This window comes from Musca vetustissima, unplaced genomic scaffold (assembly GCF_032173495.1).
Source record: "Musca vetustissima isolate MV318-11 ecotype Yass unplaced genomic scaffold, APGP_CSIRO_Mvet_v1 utg16045, whole genome shotgun sequence".
Lineage (NCBI taxonomy): Eukaryota > Metazoa > Arthropoda > Insecta > Diptera > Muscidae > Musca > Musca vetustissima.
In genome coordinates this window covers 231,335-249,132 of record NW_026882574.1, presented here as the reverse complement: position 1 = coordinate 249,132, position 17,798 = coordinate 231,335, and the positions used below count along the sequence as shown (strand labels likewise).

Genomic DNA, 17,798 nt, shown 5'->3' with positions numbered 1-17,798 from the left:
TGACCATTATATTCTCCCTCGTATCCAGTGTCATTTCTGTTTTTTTGTTTTAAAAGTTATAAACACCATTTATTAAGCTTCAAAATATATTTATAATTCAAATATTTGTTTACATTTTTTCCATATGTCGATGACACTAGTATTACTTACAACAACAAAAAATTCTTTGTGTTTGTTGTGTCGATTGTTGTACAACAACAATCGAGGAGTATGCATGTTCAGGATGGTGCAGTCGTCTCAATTCGTATTGGGCACGGATTGATGACCAGGTGCAGAATGCCTGCTCAGCATGTGGTACGGTGGTCATATAAACTGCTACAACAACAAAATGTGTGACTGAGTGTGTAATTTTTGAAAAATATAACAAAATATATTCGAAAATTGATTTGTTTGACGATGAATGTATGATTTGTGAATGAATCAATATATAAACTCGATTTTGGACAGAAAATCTGAGATTCCATTCATTTCACGCGTGTTTGGTAAAATGTTAAAAAATATGTCAAATGAACAGAACGACTTGTTGCATTTGCTATCATTTATTCTGACATTATTGCCCATAAGATAGAGTTGTATTTTCTCGTTTCTGACAGAAGCTACCCTGTATAATTGTACCATGCTATTATCCTTGAAGAAAAAGATTATTAACAGACATTGGGCGACTTCGACTTTCAGACCAAGGTCTATTAATAAGGTTATCCAGGAAGACTAGCTGTAAATCAGATGCTACTTCACATTATAATTATTATTATTTTGAATATACTCCACATTTAAGTTGAGAAATAAAGGGCTAAGCAGAATGCTCGCGTTGAGCCATCCGTTGCGTTATGTGTTATCGAAAATACAATAACCACAAGCATGGCCTATAAATAAGGTCACCAAGGGAGACCAGCTGATTATCGATACCTCTCAAGTTTGCTGTCAAAATGCATTATTGTGAATTGACTTCCATTATGAAAACGTAAACAAAGTGGAAATTTTTGACATTAGACTTGAGAAAAAACAGCTGTTTTCCGATTTCGATTGCTATCTTGATGACCATATTAATAGATCTTGACCACAAGGAAACGATAACACAAAACGCTCGAAGTTGTTGTGCGCTGCGCTTCGGAGTTAAATATATTTTAACTTTTTGCGTGAGTTAACGCGATATCAAAAAACGCCCAACGCGAACATTCTGTTTAGCCCTTAACAGCTGTTTTCTGATTTCGATTACTACTTGGTTTACCTTATTAATAGACCTTGATATTTGTCAATACAAAAATCGATTAATCAATTCATCGAAAGTCGACTTAACTCTCCCTAATCAAAATCATGAATTAAATCCCTGAGAATGTATTTTTGTTTATTATCCGATATAAATTGAAAACGGGGAATAACTCGAACTCGGGAAAGTCGCAAACGACTTCATGTGCAGTGACTAATATTGTTGTTACTTTTTCAAGGTGTCGAGACGAGACCGTAAGTATTCAGGGTCAGTGAATATTTGTTGGAGTGTTTACCTTATAATACGAGATTTACAGTGTAATTTGAGCAATTTCTGTCTGTCATGGCCACATATAAGGCGTAGATGAATAGATTTGCTAGAATTATTGCGACAGTAATTTCCTGATTGTACATTATCATCAACATCATCATCCCCTGCACCCTTGTATTCGTATTCACACAATGTGTGAACTGTATTCGAAAAAACACACTGAAGGTATTCATTGCGATGTAGAATACCCTGCCCGCCACAACCTGTACCACCCTCCTATCTTCCTCTGGTTTATCAATTTTTGTTTGATATATCTATGTTTTATTTGTTATTTTGTTTCTTCTATTCCCCTATAGTCTACCCACACCCCCAACCTTTTCAAAAGACAACACTGAGTCACAGTGGACGATGGATGGCTGTACAATTTCGAAATATGCTGTTGTAAATCGATTGACTAAGCTACGATTACATTATAGTACTGATGTCCCTCCCGAGAAGGGTGGCGATAGTAATGGTTGCAGTGATGAAATCACTGTTCCTGCCGGAACGTTAATAAAAATTTTTCAATGGAAAGGATCAGCATCTGTGGGTTCAAAAGTGTATAGTACTGTCCAAGTTCTAGATTTAATTACCCAGCTGCCGATATACGAAAACCTATACGAATGTCCCCAGACAAATCTTACTAAAGTGGCTGAAAGCCTCTGGCCATACATTATAAGTATCGTTGATCCCGACGAACGTTTACGAATGATAAAGGATGCAAATCATTGTAAATGGGTAACATATATAAAGGACAACGATTTTGTAAGTGTGAAGGGCGAAATGTTTTCAAATAGTGCACAACAATTTGACTGTATTGTTCGGTATATTGGACCGGTTCGAGAATTGCATCCTGTGGGATATTTCTTTGCATTGGAATTACTGGTATGCATATTATTTTATTTGTTCTGCATATAATTTAGAGGAAAAATTTTCAACGCAATCGTTTTTAAGCTTTATTACACTCTCAAATATTGAGTGTGGGGATCATCTCAGACGTTTGCCACATGTAAGTCTTGTCTCCCTAATAACGAAAATATATGGCTTTCATGGTGCAAGTCCATACTTCTCGAGATATGGGCCTGTGAAGATCCGTAATTCAAATGCTCACAGCTTCGTCATTTATGTGCTGTTGAAGGCTATATTGGCGGATATTTAGAAAAATCAAGTATATTTAATAGAAATGTTCGATCGCGTAGCAGAATTTTCCGCCTGTCCATAGGAGAAAGTTTTAAAATAATACGGCTATTTAGGAGCATTTTATTTAAAAAAATGGAAAATAGGGAAATGTGAAAATAGAATGTGGTCGCTTTACATCCATACCTATATCACAATTTTTTAGGTCCCAACTTTCAGTTGTGGTTTATTTAAATTTATAACGAACTTGCTATACATATACTTAATCACAATTCTTACAAAAGTTCAATTTTACGCTAAGGCTAACAATCTTTATCAAAAAATTTCAGTTTTTATGTTGTTTTTCATGAATGATCTCCCACATCTAATGTCATGAACCACTTTTATTAGAGGAACTGCGGGTAATGTAGACTACAATTTCATTTTTTGATATTGTCGGTATAACAACGGAAAAAATAAATAAATAAAATAAAAGCAAATAAACCCAACATAGTCTGGGTTTATACATGCAACTTTGCTTAAGCAACTCTGCTGATGCTCTCTTCGATTCTATTTTGGATTTCTTTCCCCCTGTCACTTTTTATACCTCTCACTTCTAAGAGCTCAGCAGAGTTGCTTACTAAAGTTGCATGTATAAACCCAGACATAGTAGTCTAAATATATTGCAGTTCAAACATTATAAATTTGTCTTTAAAAATGTTATTGCATTATATTAAAAAAACTCAACACTGGGAAATAAAAAAATATGGCGGGAAGTGCGGAGCAGTATGTGCGGGTAATGTGGGCAAGTAAGCTAAAAAGCAGGTTGAGGATTGTCTGTGATAAATTTCTATTTACTTCAATTTTGGGTAACAACGAATGCAAAAATATACGGGTTAGTGTTTTGGAATAACCCACATGTAAGTGTACTGCCTTCTTTGCCGTATTTTGAAGGTCCTGGCTTCGTTATCCGAGCGGAAAAGCTGTAATTTCGTATATAGAGTTTTCAAAGGGTAGAATACTTCCTCGCATCTTTACCATTCGGATCTTTATTTTTTATACAATTGCTTACTTTCCCAATGTTAGTCTTGTCTCCCTAATAACGAAAATATATGGCTTTCATGGTGCAAGTCCATACTTCTCGAGATATGGGCCTGTGAAGATCCGTAATTCAAATGCTCACAGCTTCGTCATTTATGTGCTGTTGAAGGCTATATTGGCGGATATTTAGAAAAATCAAGTATATTTAATAGAAATGTTCGATCGCGTAGCAGAATTTTCCGCCTGTCCATAGGAGAAAGTTTTAAAATAATACGGCTATTTAGGAGCATTTTATTTAAAAAAATGGAAAATAGGGAAATGTGAAAATAGAATGTGGTCGCTTTACATCCATACCTATATCACAATTTTTTAGGTCCCAACTTTCAGTTGTGGTTTATTTAAATTTATAACGAACTTGCTATACATATACTTAATCACAATTCTTACAAAAGTTCAATTTTACGCTAAGGCTAACAATCTTTATCAAAAAATTTCAGTTTTTATGTTGTTTTTCATGAATGATCTCCCACATCTAATGTCATGAACCACTTTTATTAGAGGAACTGCGGGTAATGTAGACTACAATTTCATTTTTTGATATTGTCGGTATAACAACGGAAAAAATAAATAAATAAAATAAAAGCAAATAAACCCAACATAGTCTGGGTTTATACATGCAACTTTGCTTAAGCAACTCTGCTGATGCTCTCTTCGATTCTATTTTGGATTTCTTTCCCCCTGTCACTTTTTATACCTCTCACTTCTAAGAGCTCAGCAGAGTTGCTTACTAAAGTTGCATGTATAAACCCAGACATAGTAGTCTAAATATATTGCAGTTCAAACATTATAAATTTGTCTATAAAAATGTTATTGCATTATATTAAAAAAACTCAACACTGGGAAATAAAAAAATATGGCGGGAAGTGTGGAGCAGTATGTGCGGGTAATGTGGGCAAGTAAGCTAAAAAGCAGGTTGAGGATTGTCTGTGATAAATTTCTATTTACTTCAATTTTGGGTAACAACGAATGCAAAAATATACGGGTTAGTGTTTTGGAATAACCCACATGTAAGTGTACTGCCTTCTTTGCCGTATTTTGAAGGTCCTGGCTTCGTTATCCGAGCGGAAAAGCTGTAATTTCGTATATAGAGTTTTCAAAGGGTAGAATACTTCCTCGCATCTTTACCATTCGAATCTTTATTTTTTATACAATTGCTTACTTTCCCAATGTTAGGTTTACAGTATGAGTCGTTGCCAATTTAAATAGATTTTACAGATTTGTTTCAATTTTTTCTTCTGAAAATGGTTCTTCACGAAGTTGTTTTTTGTAGGCCCTTTGTAAAAACGCATGTTTTTCTGTGTTCAAAACATTTGTAACTTATTATATGTGTCAATAGTGAAAAAAAGTTTCATTTTTTATTAGTCGTTGCATAGAGGCATTTTCCACGACGGATATGGCCACATTACGTCAGATAAAATATTTTGGTAATCATCTGACCTTATAATTCCAGTGATTTTATAAATCAAATCAATTCCTTGTCCGAAAAACACCTCCATACCATAATACCTCCACCATGTTTTATCTTGGGTTCATACTTTCGCCTTTTGGCCTACACACCAGACACCTCAAATCGAACTGTGCAAATTAAATTTGATTGAACAGAAACGGGAATACATTTCCACTTCTGTAAACGATAGTTTATAACTTATAGTTAATAATAGTGACATATAGTTAATAATCGATTTGTTTGACTTGAACTGTATTAAGTTCAGCATACAATTATGGTAATTAAAAAATCTAAAAGAAAAAATAATATAATTAGTGTTTGTTTCTAACCTCTACGCTTGAAACTGTTTAATACTTTTTATTGATCTAGCAAAACTAACATCTCTAGAATTCATCCACGGATCAGCCCTGTATTTATTTGCTTCCCAACACTGGGAGCCAATGAAACAAGTGAATCCAAAAGAGAAAATATAGAGTCACATTTAGAATCCTTTCTAAAGAACATGTATGGACCAAAGTTTCCAATAAACGAACTTAAAACATTCCAACAGATAAAGGATCAGCATCAGCTGAAGAGGATCAGCATAATCTACCATAGAAGGACCACTGATTAGCTTATTGTCAATTAAGGACGTAGATAGGTCAAAATGTGTAGGACTAGAGTTATGGAAAATAGACGAATTGAAACGAGTCATACATATAGCGCGAAAAAAATTTCATGAACAAATCGCAGTTGAAGTCACCAAGATCCTAAAATCTCAGGAACAAGACATGTTTCAGAGATTGGTATAATGTTAAAAGTATTTTGTCCTACTAGGCTCTTTAGCTCATCTAATTTGGTAACAGGTCTCATCGTTCTGTAGTTTAAATTTGCAACATTTAAATTATCTTAAAATTAAAAGAGTTGTAATTTTAAATAAGAGCTGCCACTTAATAATAGACATAGATTATGATTGAAATGCATTAAAATATACTCGAAATTTAAAGGCGGGGAAGCAATTTAAAATTTGAGATATATAAAGTGAATTGAAGATTGAGTGACTTACTGACTGACTGACTTAGCGATTCATCAACGCCCAGACGAAACGGCTGAAGCTAGAATCTTGAAATTTGGGCTGAGGGTCACTCTTGGTCCAAAGTTGGTTTTGGTAATTCGTACTTGAACATCATAAAAAGTACTAAATGTGGTACCATTTGTATTTGGCGAACCGGTAGAGTTAGAACAAATTTGAAATGAGGATCACTAATGGAGTGTATAATAGATATATCAAAGGGTTTTTTGGACATTCGGAATTTTGTAAATTCGTATTAATGTGTTCTATATGGTACCCAATTTGGATTTGGGTTATTTAGTTATTTAGGAAGTTTTGGAAAATCCCGCTAGAGTGAACTAAACTTTGTACAATTGGAAATTTGTACTAAATGATGGATTTTTTTTTTCGAACGTTCCCACGCCTCACTTTCCCACCCCTGCCGACCAAGGGGGCGACCTCCCCTTTCGTAGGGATCGCGTACACACCATAATCCGCATCATGGTGGAATGTGAGAAGGGAATAGAAAACCAGCTACAGAATCTGCTCCAACAGCCAGTTTATTATTAAGTTGCACTACTCATTTAAAAATACAACTATATTAGATTTTATAAATTCAACATTCTTGCTAAAATCTACATTAGAGTACACAGAATTAAAATCAATACAAATTTTACTGAGTGGATCTCCCATAGAATAATTTGTGCGATGAAAATCTAAATGTAATAGTTGATAATATCTACTAGATCGAAAAGGAACATTTATTCTAATAGATGAAATTAGGAAATCAGAGGGTATATTACCATTTAATATTTTTAGTACCATCATAGTGTTCAACATAATACGTCTACTTTTTAATGTAGGTAACCGAATTAATTTTAACCTGCTAGTGTAAGAAGGCAACACAAAATCACTATTCCAATGTAAACCCCTCAGTGCAAAAAGTAAGAATTGTTTTTGCACTGATTCGATTTTATCGGAATATATTGCATATTGAGGATCCCATACAACAGAATCATATTCTAATATAGGTCTAACAAGAGACGTGTATAGTTGTTTTGTTATATAAGGATCCGAGAATTCTTTGGTGGATTTGGGTGAACCGATTGAGCTGGATTCTTGAAATTTGACGTTAGGATCAATGTTGGGGTGTAGGATTGGGCTTTGTAGAAAGTTTTGGAAATTCATACTATGGTGTTCTAAATTTGGTACAATATAAATTTTAGGTGAACCAATAGAGCTGGAAACCTTGAAAATTGGAAATAAGATTACTGTTGGAGTGAAGGATTGGGGTATGGATGTGGTTTTGGAAATTCATACATATGGGTACTAAATTTGGTACAATTTAAGTTTTTAGTGAACTGATAGAGCTGGGATCTTTAAATATGGAGTTAGGATCATTGTTAGGGTGTAGTATTGGGCTATGTAGAAAGTATAGGAAATTCTTAAATGTTTGCCAATAGGGCTGGAATCTTGAAAATTGATATTGGGACACTGTTGTGTGTAGGATATGGCTTCGTAGAAAGTTTTGCAAATTCGTACTAATGTGTACAAAATGGTAACAAATGTGGATTTGGGGTGAACCGATAGAGCTGGAACACTGAAATAAGGTTACTGTTGGAGTGTAAGATTTGGGTATGGATGTAGTTTTAGTACAATTTAAATTTTGGGTGAAGCAATACAGCTGTAATCCTGAAACTTGGAGTTAGGATCATTGTTGTGGTATAGGATTTGGGTATGTTGGAAGTTTTGGAAATTCGTATTAAATGATACCAAATTTGTATTTGATTGAAACGATAGGACTAGAATTTTGAAATTTGAAGTTGTGATACTGGTGTAGAATACTGGGGTGTAGAATTGTGATATGTAGAAAGTTTTGGAAATTCGTACTAATATGTACTAAATGATAGCAAATTTGGATTTAGGTGAACTGATAGAGCTGGAATCTTGACATGTGGAGTTAGAATCACTGCTGGGTGTTGGATTGGAGTATGTAAGAAGTTTTGGAAATGTCTACTAATGTGTACTAATGACACTAAATTTGGTACAATTTGGATTAAGAGATAGAGCTGGAATCCTGAAATTGAGCATTGTTACAGTAGGTAGTTATGGAAATTTATATTAATGTGTACTCCCTGGTACTTAATTTGGATTTGTGTGAAGCTATATTTGAAATTTAGATTTTATTCAAAATAAATATTACATTAGTACCAAGTCTAAAAATGACACCAAATTCAGGTAATGAAATGTCAATAATGGTCGGTATTGGGGTTTAAATACTTCCTACATTCGCTAACAAATTAGCCGGTATATGCTAGTTCATTATAAATACAGCTTTAAGCCAATCACCTAAACATATAAAATGTGAGATCAAAAAAGATTTAAGGGAACCCCCCCCATTCTCGATTTTTTTATTTTTATGATTTTAAATGAGCTGGTAAATGAATACGAATGCATGTTAAGGTTTGTAACTTGGCACATATATATTTGAAGATTTAAAAAGGAAGAAAAATAATTTACAAAAAAATTTTGTTGTTGTTTTTGTGATCAAAGAAATCTCTTTATTTTTGATGGCGGGCATGATAACTCCTCACTGGCTCTCGTATGAACTATTATTGACTTCGCGCAACAATTAACAAAATGTCGGAACATTGAACATTTTTTCTTTTGAAAAATCGCCTATTTTTGACCGCACAGAGAAACGTCCCAAAATTTGAAATCAATTGGGTTATTAGTTTTTGAGTTATCGTGGCCGCCATTCGCAAAAACGCTGTTTGAAGAAAAACGCGTTTAAAGTTTGAGAAGCCCTCTTGCTGTCACTTCATGCTAACAATTGTTGAGATTTTCACTTGAAAATTTATAGGGACATTCTTGAAATAGTGTAGGTTCAAATTAAGTCAAAATACAAAATTAAATTTTTTGAAAGCGAGAATGGGTGAGGTCCCCTTAAAACGTCGATCTGATCAAAAGAGTAGGATAATGAGACTGTAAAATGAATGCTTCATTGAGGTAATTAACTAAATTTAAATTGCGAGATAACTACATACAGGTTTACAAGAAACAAACGTATATAAGTGATGGACAAAAATCAGTTTTCCCTTGCTTCTTCTTTTTCCAGCATTTAGATAGTGGCCCGTCTCCTCAAGCGGACAAAATTCCATTTTGTGACGTTTATATGCAATGTGAGCCTCGACTTGCAATTTTTGCAACAGCCAATTGGATTACACCCATATCGAACGAAATTCAAAAGAAATTTTCTACACGTGAGTTTTTGACAGGAACATTTGAGAAATTGAAATCGGCTATTGGACCAAGTAGCGCCCTGACGGGAAGCATCGGCAGTCGGAGTACATCACCGAAGACAGAGAAAAAGGCCAAGAGCAAACAAAAGGAAGCATCAGCGACATTCTATCACAATTTGAGCGATAATACAACTGCCGCAGCAACGGGAATGGATTCCAAGAACGAAATTTCCAATGTGCTCCCAGCCGATAACGACGAATTCAAGCAGACCGTTGAAAATTACGAACGGAGCTTGGAGCGACGCAGTACCAACACCGTACAAACTCAAACACAGCCACAGTCTGGTATACTGAAGAACAAACGTAAGGATCAATCCAAACCATCGTCGATGTTGAATATGGGCGATCGAGACATTGTCGTTATTGACAACACCGACATAGACGAGTCTACGCGAAATGAAGGTGAAGTAATAGTATTGGACAAAACACGTCAAGAAGTTGATCTCGTTGAGTTGTTAGGTAGTGATTGGCCAAAAACAGCAGGCGACGCCGCTGCCATTCTTAACAAACCAAAATTGCAAAATTCCACCTTAACACGACAGTCATCCGTAGGCGGTGGAGGATGTAGCAATGGCGTTAGTAACACTGGCAACCAAAAACACAATCGCAATAAGTCATCAAACCCATTATCGCACATAGCTGGAGGCAATACGAAAAAAATGAATGATTTGTCGGTCTCATCGAACAAAAGTATTGATAGGAAGCCTCAAAGTAAGTATATAAATAATTTCAGAACATCGAACTATAAATATATAGTCGGCATATAAAGGGTTGAAGTATACGATACATGGTGTGAACAAAATTATTTTTGTTTGCAGTGCAGTTCAGTTCATTGACAGGCAGGGGGTACTATGTGCAAATTCTGATTCAAATTTGTTTCAAATTCATGGTGATGTTTGTTTATCCTTTACGATACTTCATAAAGTCCAAAGTACACGGAAACGAAATATATGGCAAAGCCAACCCACTAACGGGAGCACATGATTATCTGGAAATAAAAAGAACATGAGAAGTATTTTTGCTTGAGTTTCGTTACATACTAGATGTATTTCAATATTGTATACTAAAAATATCAAATACGAAGTAATACCAAATCATATATTCGGATATTCAATAAAAATACAGATTGGTTCGATTTAATATAAATGTTAAGATCATTTGTATCTATCTATTAATCCTGTAACTATCTATTTGAACACATCAACGATTTGTGGTTCACTAAAGGCCATGCTATAAAGATAATCATGAGTCTATTTTTGTTTTCAACTTCAGGCATTTCAAAATTTATTTTTACAAAGGAAATTTAAAAATTCTATGCTAGAAACACTGCTTGTTTGTCGACTGACCCTACGCAACGTTGTCCACATTCTACCCAGCAATGTCTTCCGCAAACAAATGGACCACTCAAGAGATAGGGAGAGAGAGAGAGAGTGAGTGAGCGGACGAGTGGCGCAACTCGCAACTGTTGCGAGAACATTTGAATTACTATTTTTAGAATCCCCTGTATTTTAGGAATAGCGCAAGTGATGTTGAAACTAATTTTTGTGTAATTTTTCTTTTTGTGAAATTAGTATTCATTTAAAACATTTATTTTTTCAATTCAAATTCGTAGTGAACGCGATAGAATAGCAGTGTTATAATAATATCGTTATTCCAAACATTATTATTTGAAATTTTTATGGTTTCTCTCTCTGTTAACAATATTGTCGTTATGATGAACCGATTATTCATTCATTGCATGTACATAGGATGTTCTCTGAGAGATTAGCCATGCTCTCATGAGATCCCAGAGTGCGTGCCGTATTGTTCCTGCCTATACTACATACCCCTTCTTTTGGACGTGACATTTGGCGTTTTAGTTGTTTGTTTAGATTGCAACGATTTCAGTACTTGTCGCTTCTTGCACGTCGGTTTCATTACTCATTGGTGGTTCTCAAGTTCTATATGTATTGTTTAAAATAAAACGCGGAAAATTTAACATTTTGGATATGGAAATAGGTCGTGCATCAACTGCCACACCCAGTGAGGCTTCACTGTATCACAACATACCATTGACCGTTTTAGAATTTTTCACCACATCTCCAATCGGAAGTCCCATTGAATATGGCTCATACTTTTCAGGTTATACATACATACTTACATATAAGAAACATTCCTACATAATTGTCTGTTTTGGTTTTGGTTACACTTTGTTCGATAAACATATCATTTACGTGTTACCCTCCTGTGTCTCACACTTTCAATAACTTTAGAATCGCACAAGCAAACCGAGCGCGATCGCAATTGTCACTCACCACAGATTCCCTATGAAAATAATGTTAGAATTGTAAATCAACCAATATATGCTAATACTCCAACTGATGATATGATCGATACAGATGGCTATGAAACATCAGCACTATTGCCAACTGTTTTGGATGCAAATTTTTCGGAAAGTTCGCCGCTGCCAGAAATTCCCGGAACTGGTCTCGGTGTTGGATCCATGGTCGAAGTTAACATTCCCGATGTAAGTGGTCACTTGTATGGAGTTATACGTTGGATTGGTGTACCTCCGGGCGTCAAATCTATTATGGTCGGTATCGAATTGGAGGAGGACTATATTGATAAACAGCTTTTAAGAACTGACGGTGGTTTTAATGGCATATCGTAAGTGTGCACACAATGATCGTATATAATATCCGAATAGAAATTATAAAACCCGATTTTGTTTCGCAATCTCTTCATAGCCTCTTCAAGTGTCCAGCCGGACGTGGGTTGTTCGTGGAATCTGATCAGTGTTCTAGTGATAGACGTTTCTCAGCCGAAGATGGAGCCGTCGGTAATGATGCAAGCGCTATTAACAACAACAACTACAAGACGAAACAACAGTATACAATACCAGACGAATCACATACATTTGGTCATATGGACTGTCCAATTGTGCCAGGGGCCGTTGCTCCAATAAGTAAGTTTGTTTGTTTATTTTCGAATATACACTATAAAGACCAATTTCCGCCATGAATATAAGTAAGAAAGACTTGCGATCAAAAAGTATCGCGAATTGTGCTCGTGTGTATTCATGAATATCTTCTCTTTCTTGTGCACACCAATATTTTTAGTGTGTTCAAGAAATATTTACAAATTTAATTTTTTTTAGTATTTTTCCATTTTTAAATTTGAAATGTTTTGTCAATTTTTGTGTAGGAGAACGCACGCACAATATGACAAAATGACTGAATACACGAATAACTAAAGAGTAGGCAAAATGCATTTTCATATAATAACTATGTTTTTTATGTGGTTCCGAAAAGCTAACTGTGTAGTTGCCATAGATGGATTAAATTCTACAATTGGCCATGTCACTTTTGGTTTACCGCAAGTTAGGTTTGGGAATTCCCGTCCCGATTTTTTGACACGGATATTCACGGCATTTCCTGATATAATTTCCCTGGAGATCGGGAAATAACGTTTATGAATAAATATACACATACACATAATGTTGGTATGTGTCGCAATTTTATGTTAAATATGGAATGTTTCAAATTAAAGGAATAAGCCATCCGTTGCATTATTTGTTATCGATAATACAGCAAACACAGGGGGCGGTAACCTCAACGAGTTGCACTTCGGACTAAACCCTTTGAGCCCCCAATTTTCTTTGCATTCGGAAGATACTGTATCTTCCTTCTGAAAATAAAAGTTCAATGTCAAGAAAAAGAAATGTAATATCGACTAAAATTACTTTTAATTATTCTGTATGTTTTTTTCTAAAGAATTAAAAATAATTTCGAGGGTACAATTTGTACATTTTAAATACGAAGCGATTTAAAAAAAATGTACTGTATACACAAGACTGTACTGTACATATTTTTGCACTCAACTCAAAGCGAAATAAGTTGAACAAACATCTGAAAATGTTAGATTTTTCTTTTGATATGTGTGCTTCATAATCATGTCTTAACATATGGGCATTTCCGACAAAAGGTAAACCAAAGTCGAAGAATTTGTTTTTTCGAACGTTCCCACGCCTCACTTTCCCACCCCTGCCGACCGAGGGGGCGACCTCCCCTTTCGTAGGGATCGCGTACACACCATAATCCGCATCATGGTAGAATGTGAGAAGGGAATAGAAAACCAGCTACAGAATCTACTCCAACAGCCAGTTTATTATTAAGTTGCACTACTCATTTAAAAATACAATTATATTAGATTTTATAAGTTCAACATTCTTGCTAAAATCTACATTAGAGTACACAGAATTAAAATCAATACAAATTTTACTGAGTGGATCTCCCATAGAATATTTTGTGCGATGAAAATCTACATATAATAGTTGATAATATCTACTAGATCGAAAAGGAACATTTATTTTAATAGATGAAATTAGAAAATCAGAGGGTATATTACCATTTAATATTTTTAGTACCATCATAGTGTTCAACATAATACGTCTACTTTAATGTAGGTAACCGAATTAATTTTAACCTGTTTCTTTAATTGTCCTTAAATACGTAAAGTAAAGGCAAAAAATACAAAGAAAGACCACATTTGTCATTTTTTCTTCTTGTCCTTAGTATAAATACTAATTTAATGACTATAAATGTAGACACTGCAGAAAAAATAATAATGCTTGATATCTCTTAATCATGTAAAGAATATTAAAAGTTCAAAATATTCACACACTTCCCATTATTAGCAATGATGTATAAAATCATGTATATTTAAAGTCGCGTGAGTGACCGCTCTTTTGTGGCTTTTATCTCAAAAGTTATAAACGGGAGGCTATCAATTTTTATTACCACTAATAGTACTTCTAAAGTTCTACAAAAATTGTTTCTAGCTCCAAAACATTTTGTTGCCTGTGGGCAACATTGGGTCACAAAGGGTTAAATAAATTGTAATTTTTTGTCCCCAATGTTGTGCTATAGGAATCCGGATGTCACGGATAATAAATAATTAAAGAAAGAAGCCTCGAATAATATAACAATTAGCAGCTGTTGCTAGGCTTTGATCAAAAACTCATAGAATTACCTAAAAATTAAACGGATGTGAAAAACCAAATATTAAAATACCATAATAGCATCAAACTAGAAATATTTAATGAAATTCGATTGGAAGTTTCAAAATAAGTCGGTTTACTCTTATGCTGAACGATCGGACCAGTATATTTGAATACTATGTTAACCCAATTGAAAAAAATTAATAAATTCGAAAAGTTTCATTTTCTTTTTTTGAAAATTTTTTTCACAATTTTTTAGATATTATCCTACCCAGACCATATAGCATTTCAAAATTGACCAAAATAACTAAAATCGGTACAGCCGTTCTTGAGTTATAAGCAGTGTATCTAACGACTTTTCCTTTTTATACATAGATAAGTTTTATAATTACTCGATTTTTATAGAATGCTTCAGCCTTAACGATTTGGAAGAACTATGTGGAAAGTTCAAGGGAATCCAAGGTCATCATAATTCATGTTATTTGGACGTTACCCTATTTTCTATGTTTGCATTTACGCCTGTGTTTGATGCCGTCCTTTATAGGCAGCCGGATAAAGAGGTAAGCGAAAAAAGATGCGTGTTCATAAACGTTTTTTGTTTACAATTTGCATGTGCGCTTTTTCTAAAGGATATAAGTCATTATACGGAAGTCCAGACAGTGTTAAGAGAGGAAATTGTTAATCCACTGCGCAAACACATGTTCGTTCGTGCTGATCGAGTTATGAAATTACGACAATTACTGGATAAACTTAGCAGTGTCAGTGGGTTGACGAGCGAAGAAAAAGATCCCGAAGAATTTCTGAACTGTTTATTGGCGCAAATTTTAAGAGCTGAACCGTTTCTTAAGGTATTTCATAAGTGAAATATTGTAATTTAAATATATATGCATATAAGTGAGTAATACTAATTGTAAACGTGTTCTATTTAGTTGAATTCCGAACAAGATGCCTACTACTATCAATTGTTTGTAGAGAAGGACGATCGTTTATCATTTCCCAGTGTACAGCAATTATTCGAGCAGAGTTTCTACACTTCAGATATAAAATTGAAGGAAGTACCATCCTGTCTTATAATCCAGATGCCCAGATTTGGCAAAAACTACAAAATGTATCCACGCATTTTACCATCACAAGTATTAGATGTAACAGATATTATTGAAGATTGTAAGTATATTTTAATTGTCAATGCTCGGTTTATATTTTTTGTGAACATCCGTTTCGTTTAGTGATACATATCTTCGCAGGATTAGGTCGATTTAAGAATCGTGATTAAATGTCAATTTTTACAATTTTGACGTCAAACAGTTGCAGAACGTTCGTGAAGGAGTAACACAATGAACCAATTTCTGATGTAAAAAATACTTATTCACATACTTGGCTATTTTTTGCAGTTTTGCTAATAATAAGTTGAATAAACTCCGAAGGAAAATCCAAAAGATATGTTAGTGAGTGAGGTTACAAATTTAATTTGAAGGTCAAAGTCAAAGTGGTCCAATGATTTGCAGGATGAACCTTGGTAATTGTTTACAACATCTGCGACTACATAAGTATGGACGTCAGCTACCTAAAAAATCTGCCTAGTTGTGGCCTAATTTCGAGCGCTAATCGGATCATTGTCCGTTCAAGTAATTAAATTTCCATTCGAGATTGACGATCGCAAAATTAGTGAAGATGTGGGACTGCAGACTTTGAACACAGGAATCAGATCGTCTTGATCTGAAATAATAATAATATATACATATTCACGTTTCTCTTCTGCTGTTCTACGGTGAAAGTGTGACATTTTTAAAATATGTACATATTGTAATATGACGTAATTTATGCATTGGGATATGTTACTGCTAATGGGACTTATATATATTATTTTAATAATACCTATAATGTAAATAAAGGCTGGGAACCAATTCAATTAGATTTAAGATTTTAGAATTACAATTCAGGTTATGTTTTGCAATTATGTATGGCCATATGAATAAATAAATAAAAAATATTCCATCTATCTACCTTTTAGCTCCTCGGCAATGTTCTGTTTGCGGTAAATTGGCTGAATTTGAATGTCGTGACTGCTTTGGTGTTCTACAGAGCGGTGTCGGGTTAGAAAGTACATCCTTCTGCCCAAAGTGCCTTGAGACTGTTCATATGCACGTCAAAAGGTAACTATTACACACAAAGATATTTACATATTGATGGGATTTAATGGATATTCTAAAATACTATAATGCAGGAGGAAACACAAACATCGCAAATTATCAGTGCCTCAAGATTTTCGAGTTATGGCTGATCATATGACAGTACCACGACTGTATATGGAATTATTTGCTGTTGTTTGTATTGAAACATCCCATTATGTGACTTTTGTGAAGGCTGGCTCAGGGCCTGATGCTCCATGGTGTTTTTTCGATTCTATGGCTGATAGAAAAGGTAATAACAAAATAATACCGACATCTCTCAATCACTCAGTATTCTTTTCGTTGGCAATTCATTCATACAGGGGAACAGAACGGATACAATATACCAGAAATGATAACAGTGCCTGATTTACCTCAATGGCTTTCCGAAGAAGGATCTCGCATCGTTAATGAGACATCTTCCAATGACAAAATGCTCCCCGAACATGCCAAACGTCTGTTTTGCGATGCCTATATGTGCATGTATCAGAGTACCGATGTTATGATGTATCGCTAATGAATTTCTTGTTTTATATTTATAATTTTCATTGTTGACACAGTAGTTATTTTGTCTGTAAGTTTACGATTGCATTATTCAAATGGAAAACAAATTGTATTTGTTTTAAATAAACATAGCTTTCTGTATTGAATTCTAATGAAATACTAATAAATAAGAAATTATCTTAAAATGAACTTAATTGTACGGCATTACATGTTAAATGGGTCAGGTCAGTCTTACCAACAATTTGACACGATCATCTCAGAATTGAAACATGCGAGGATTTTAATACCCGATGACATCATGAAATGAATTTTTTCAACTTTGAAAATTCGTACGTATTTCGGTAACATTCATATAAATACATCGACGCCTTCGAACCATAGTATGCTAAGTCTGAAAAGTGAGTTTTTCAGTAGAAGCTTTCAAAGTTCGGAAGTTCCTTTAATTTCGGTAACATTCATATAAATACATCGACGCCTCCGAACCATAGTATGCTAAGTCTGAAAAGTGAGTTTTTCAGTAGAAGCTTTCAAAGTTCGGAAGTTCCTTTAATCGTACGTGCCATCAGAGATGGCCTGTCAGAAACAGTGACGTAAATGACATACATTTCCGACGTATAATACATACGTCAGAAACGT

General features: G+C 34.5%; 1 protein-coding gene across 1 annotated transcript; it reads left to right on the top strand.

Moving 5' to 3' along the window:
• The first annotated feature begins 1,811 nt into the window (after window positions 1-1,811).
• On the top strand, window positions 1,812-17,202 carry LOC133329066 (uncharacterized). The gene is made up of 11 exons (XM_061537564.1): window positions 1,812-2,401; window positions 9,329-10,223; window positions 11,400-11,633; window positions 11,765-12,158; window positions 12,239-12,456; window positions 14,896-15,050; window positions 15,120-15,338; window positions 15,420-15,654; window positions 16,502-16,643; window positions 16,715-16,911; window positions 16,982-17,202. The coding sequence occupies exons 1-11, from the start codon at window positions 1,886-1,888 to the stop codon at window positions 17,173-17,175; spliced, it is 3,399 nt and encodes a 1,132-aa protein (XP_061393548.1). The 5' UTR covers window positions 1,812-1,885; the 3' UTR covers window positions 17,176-17,202.
• The last annotated feature ends 596 nt before the right edge of the window (window positions 17,203-17,798 follow it).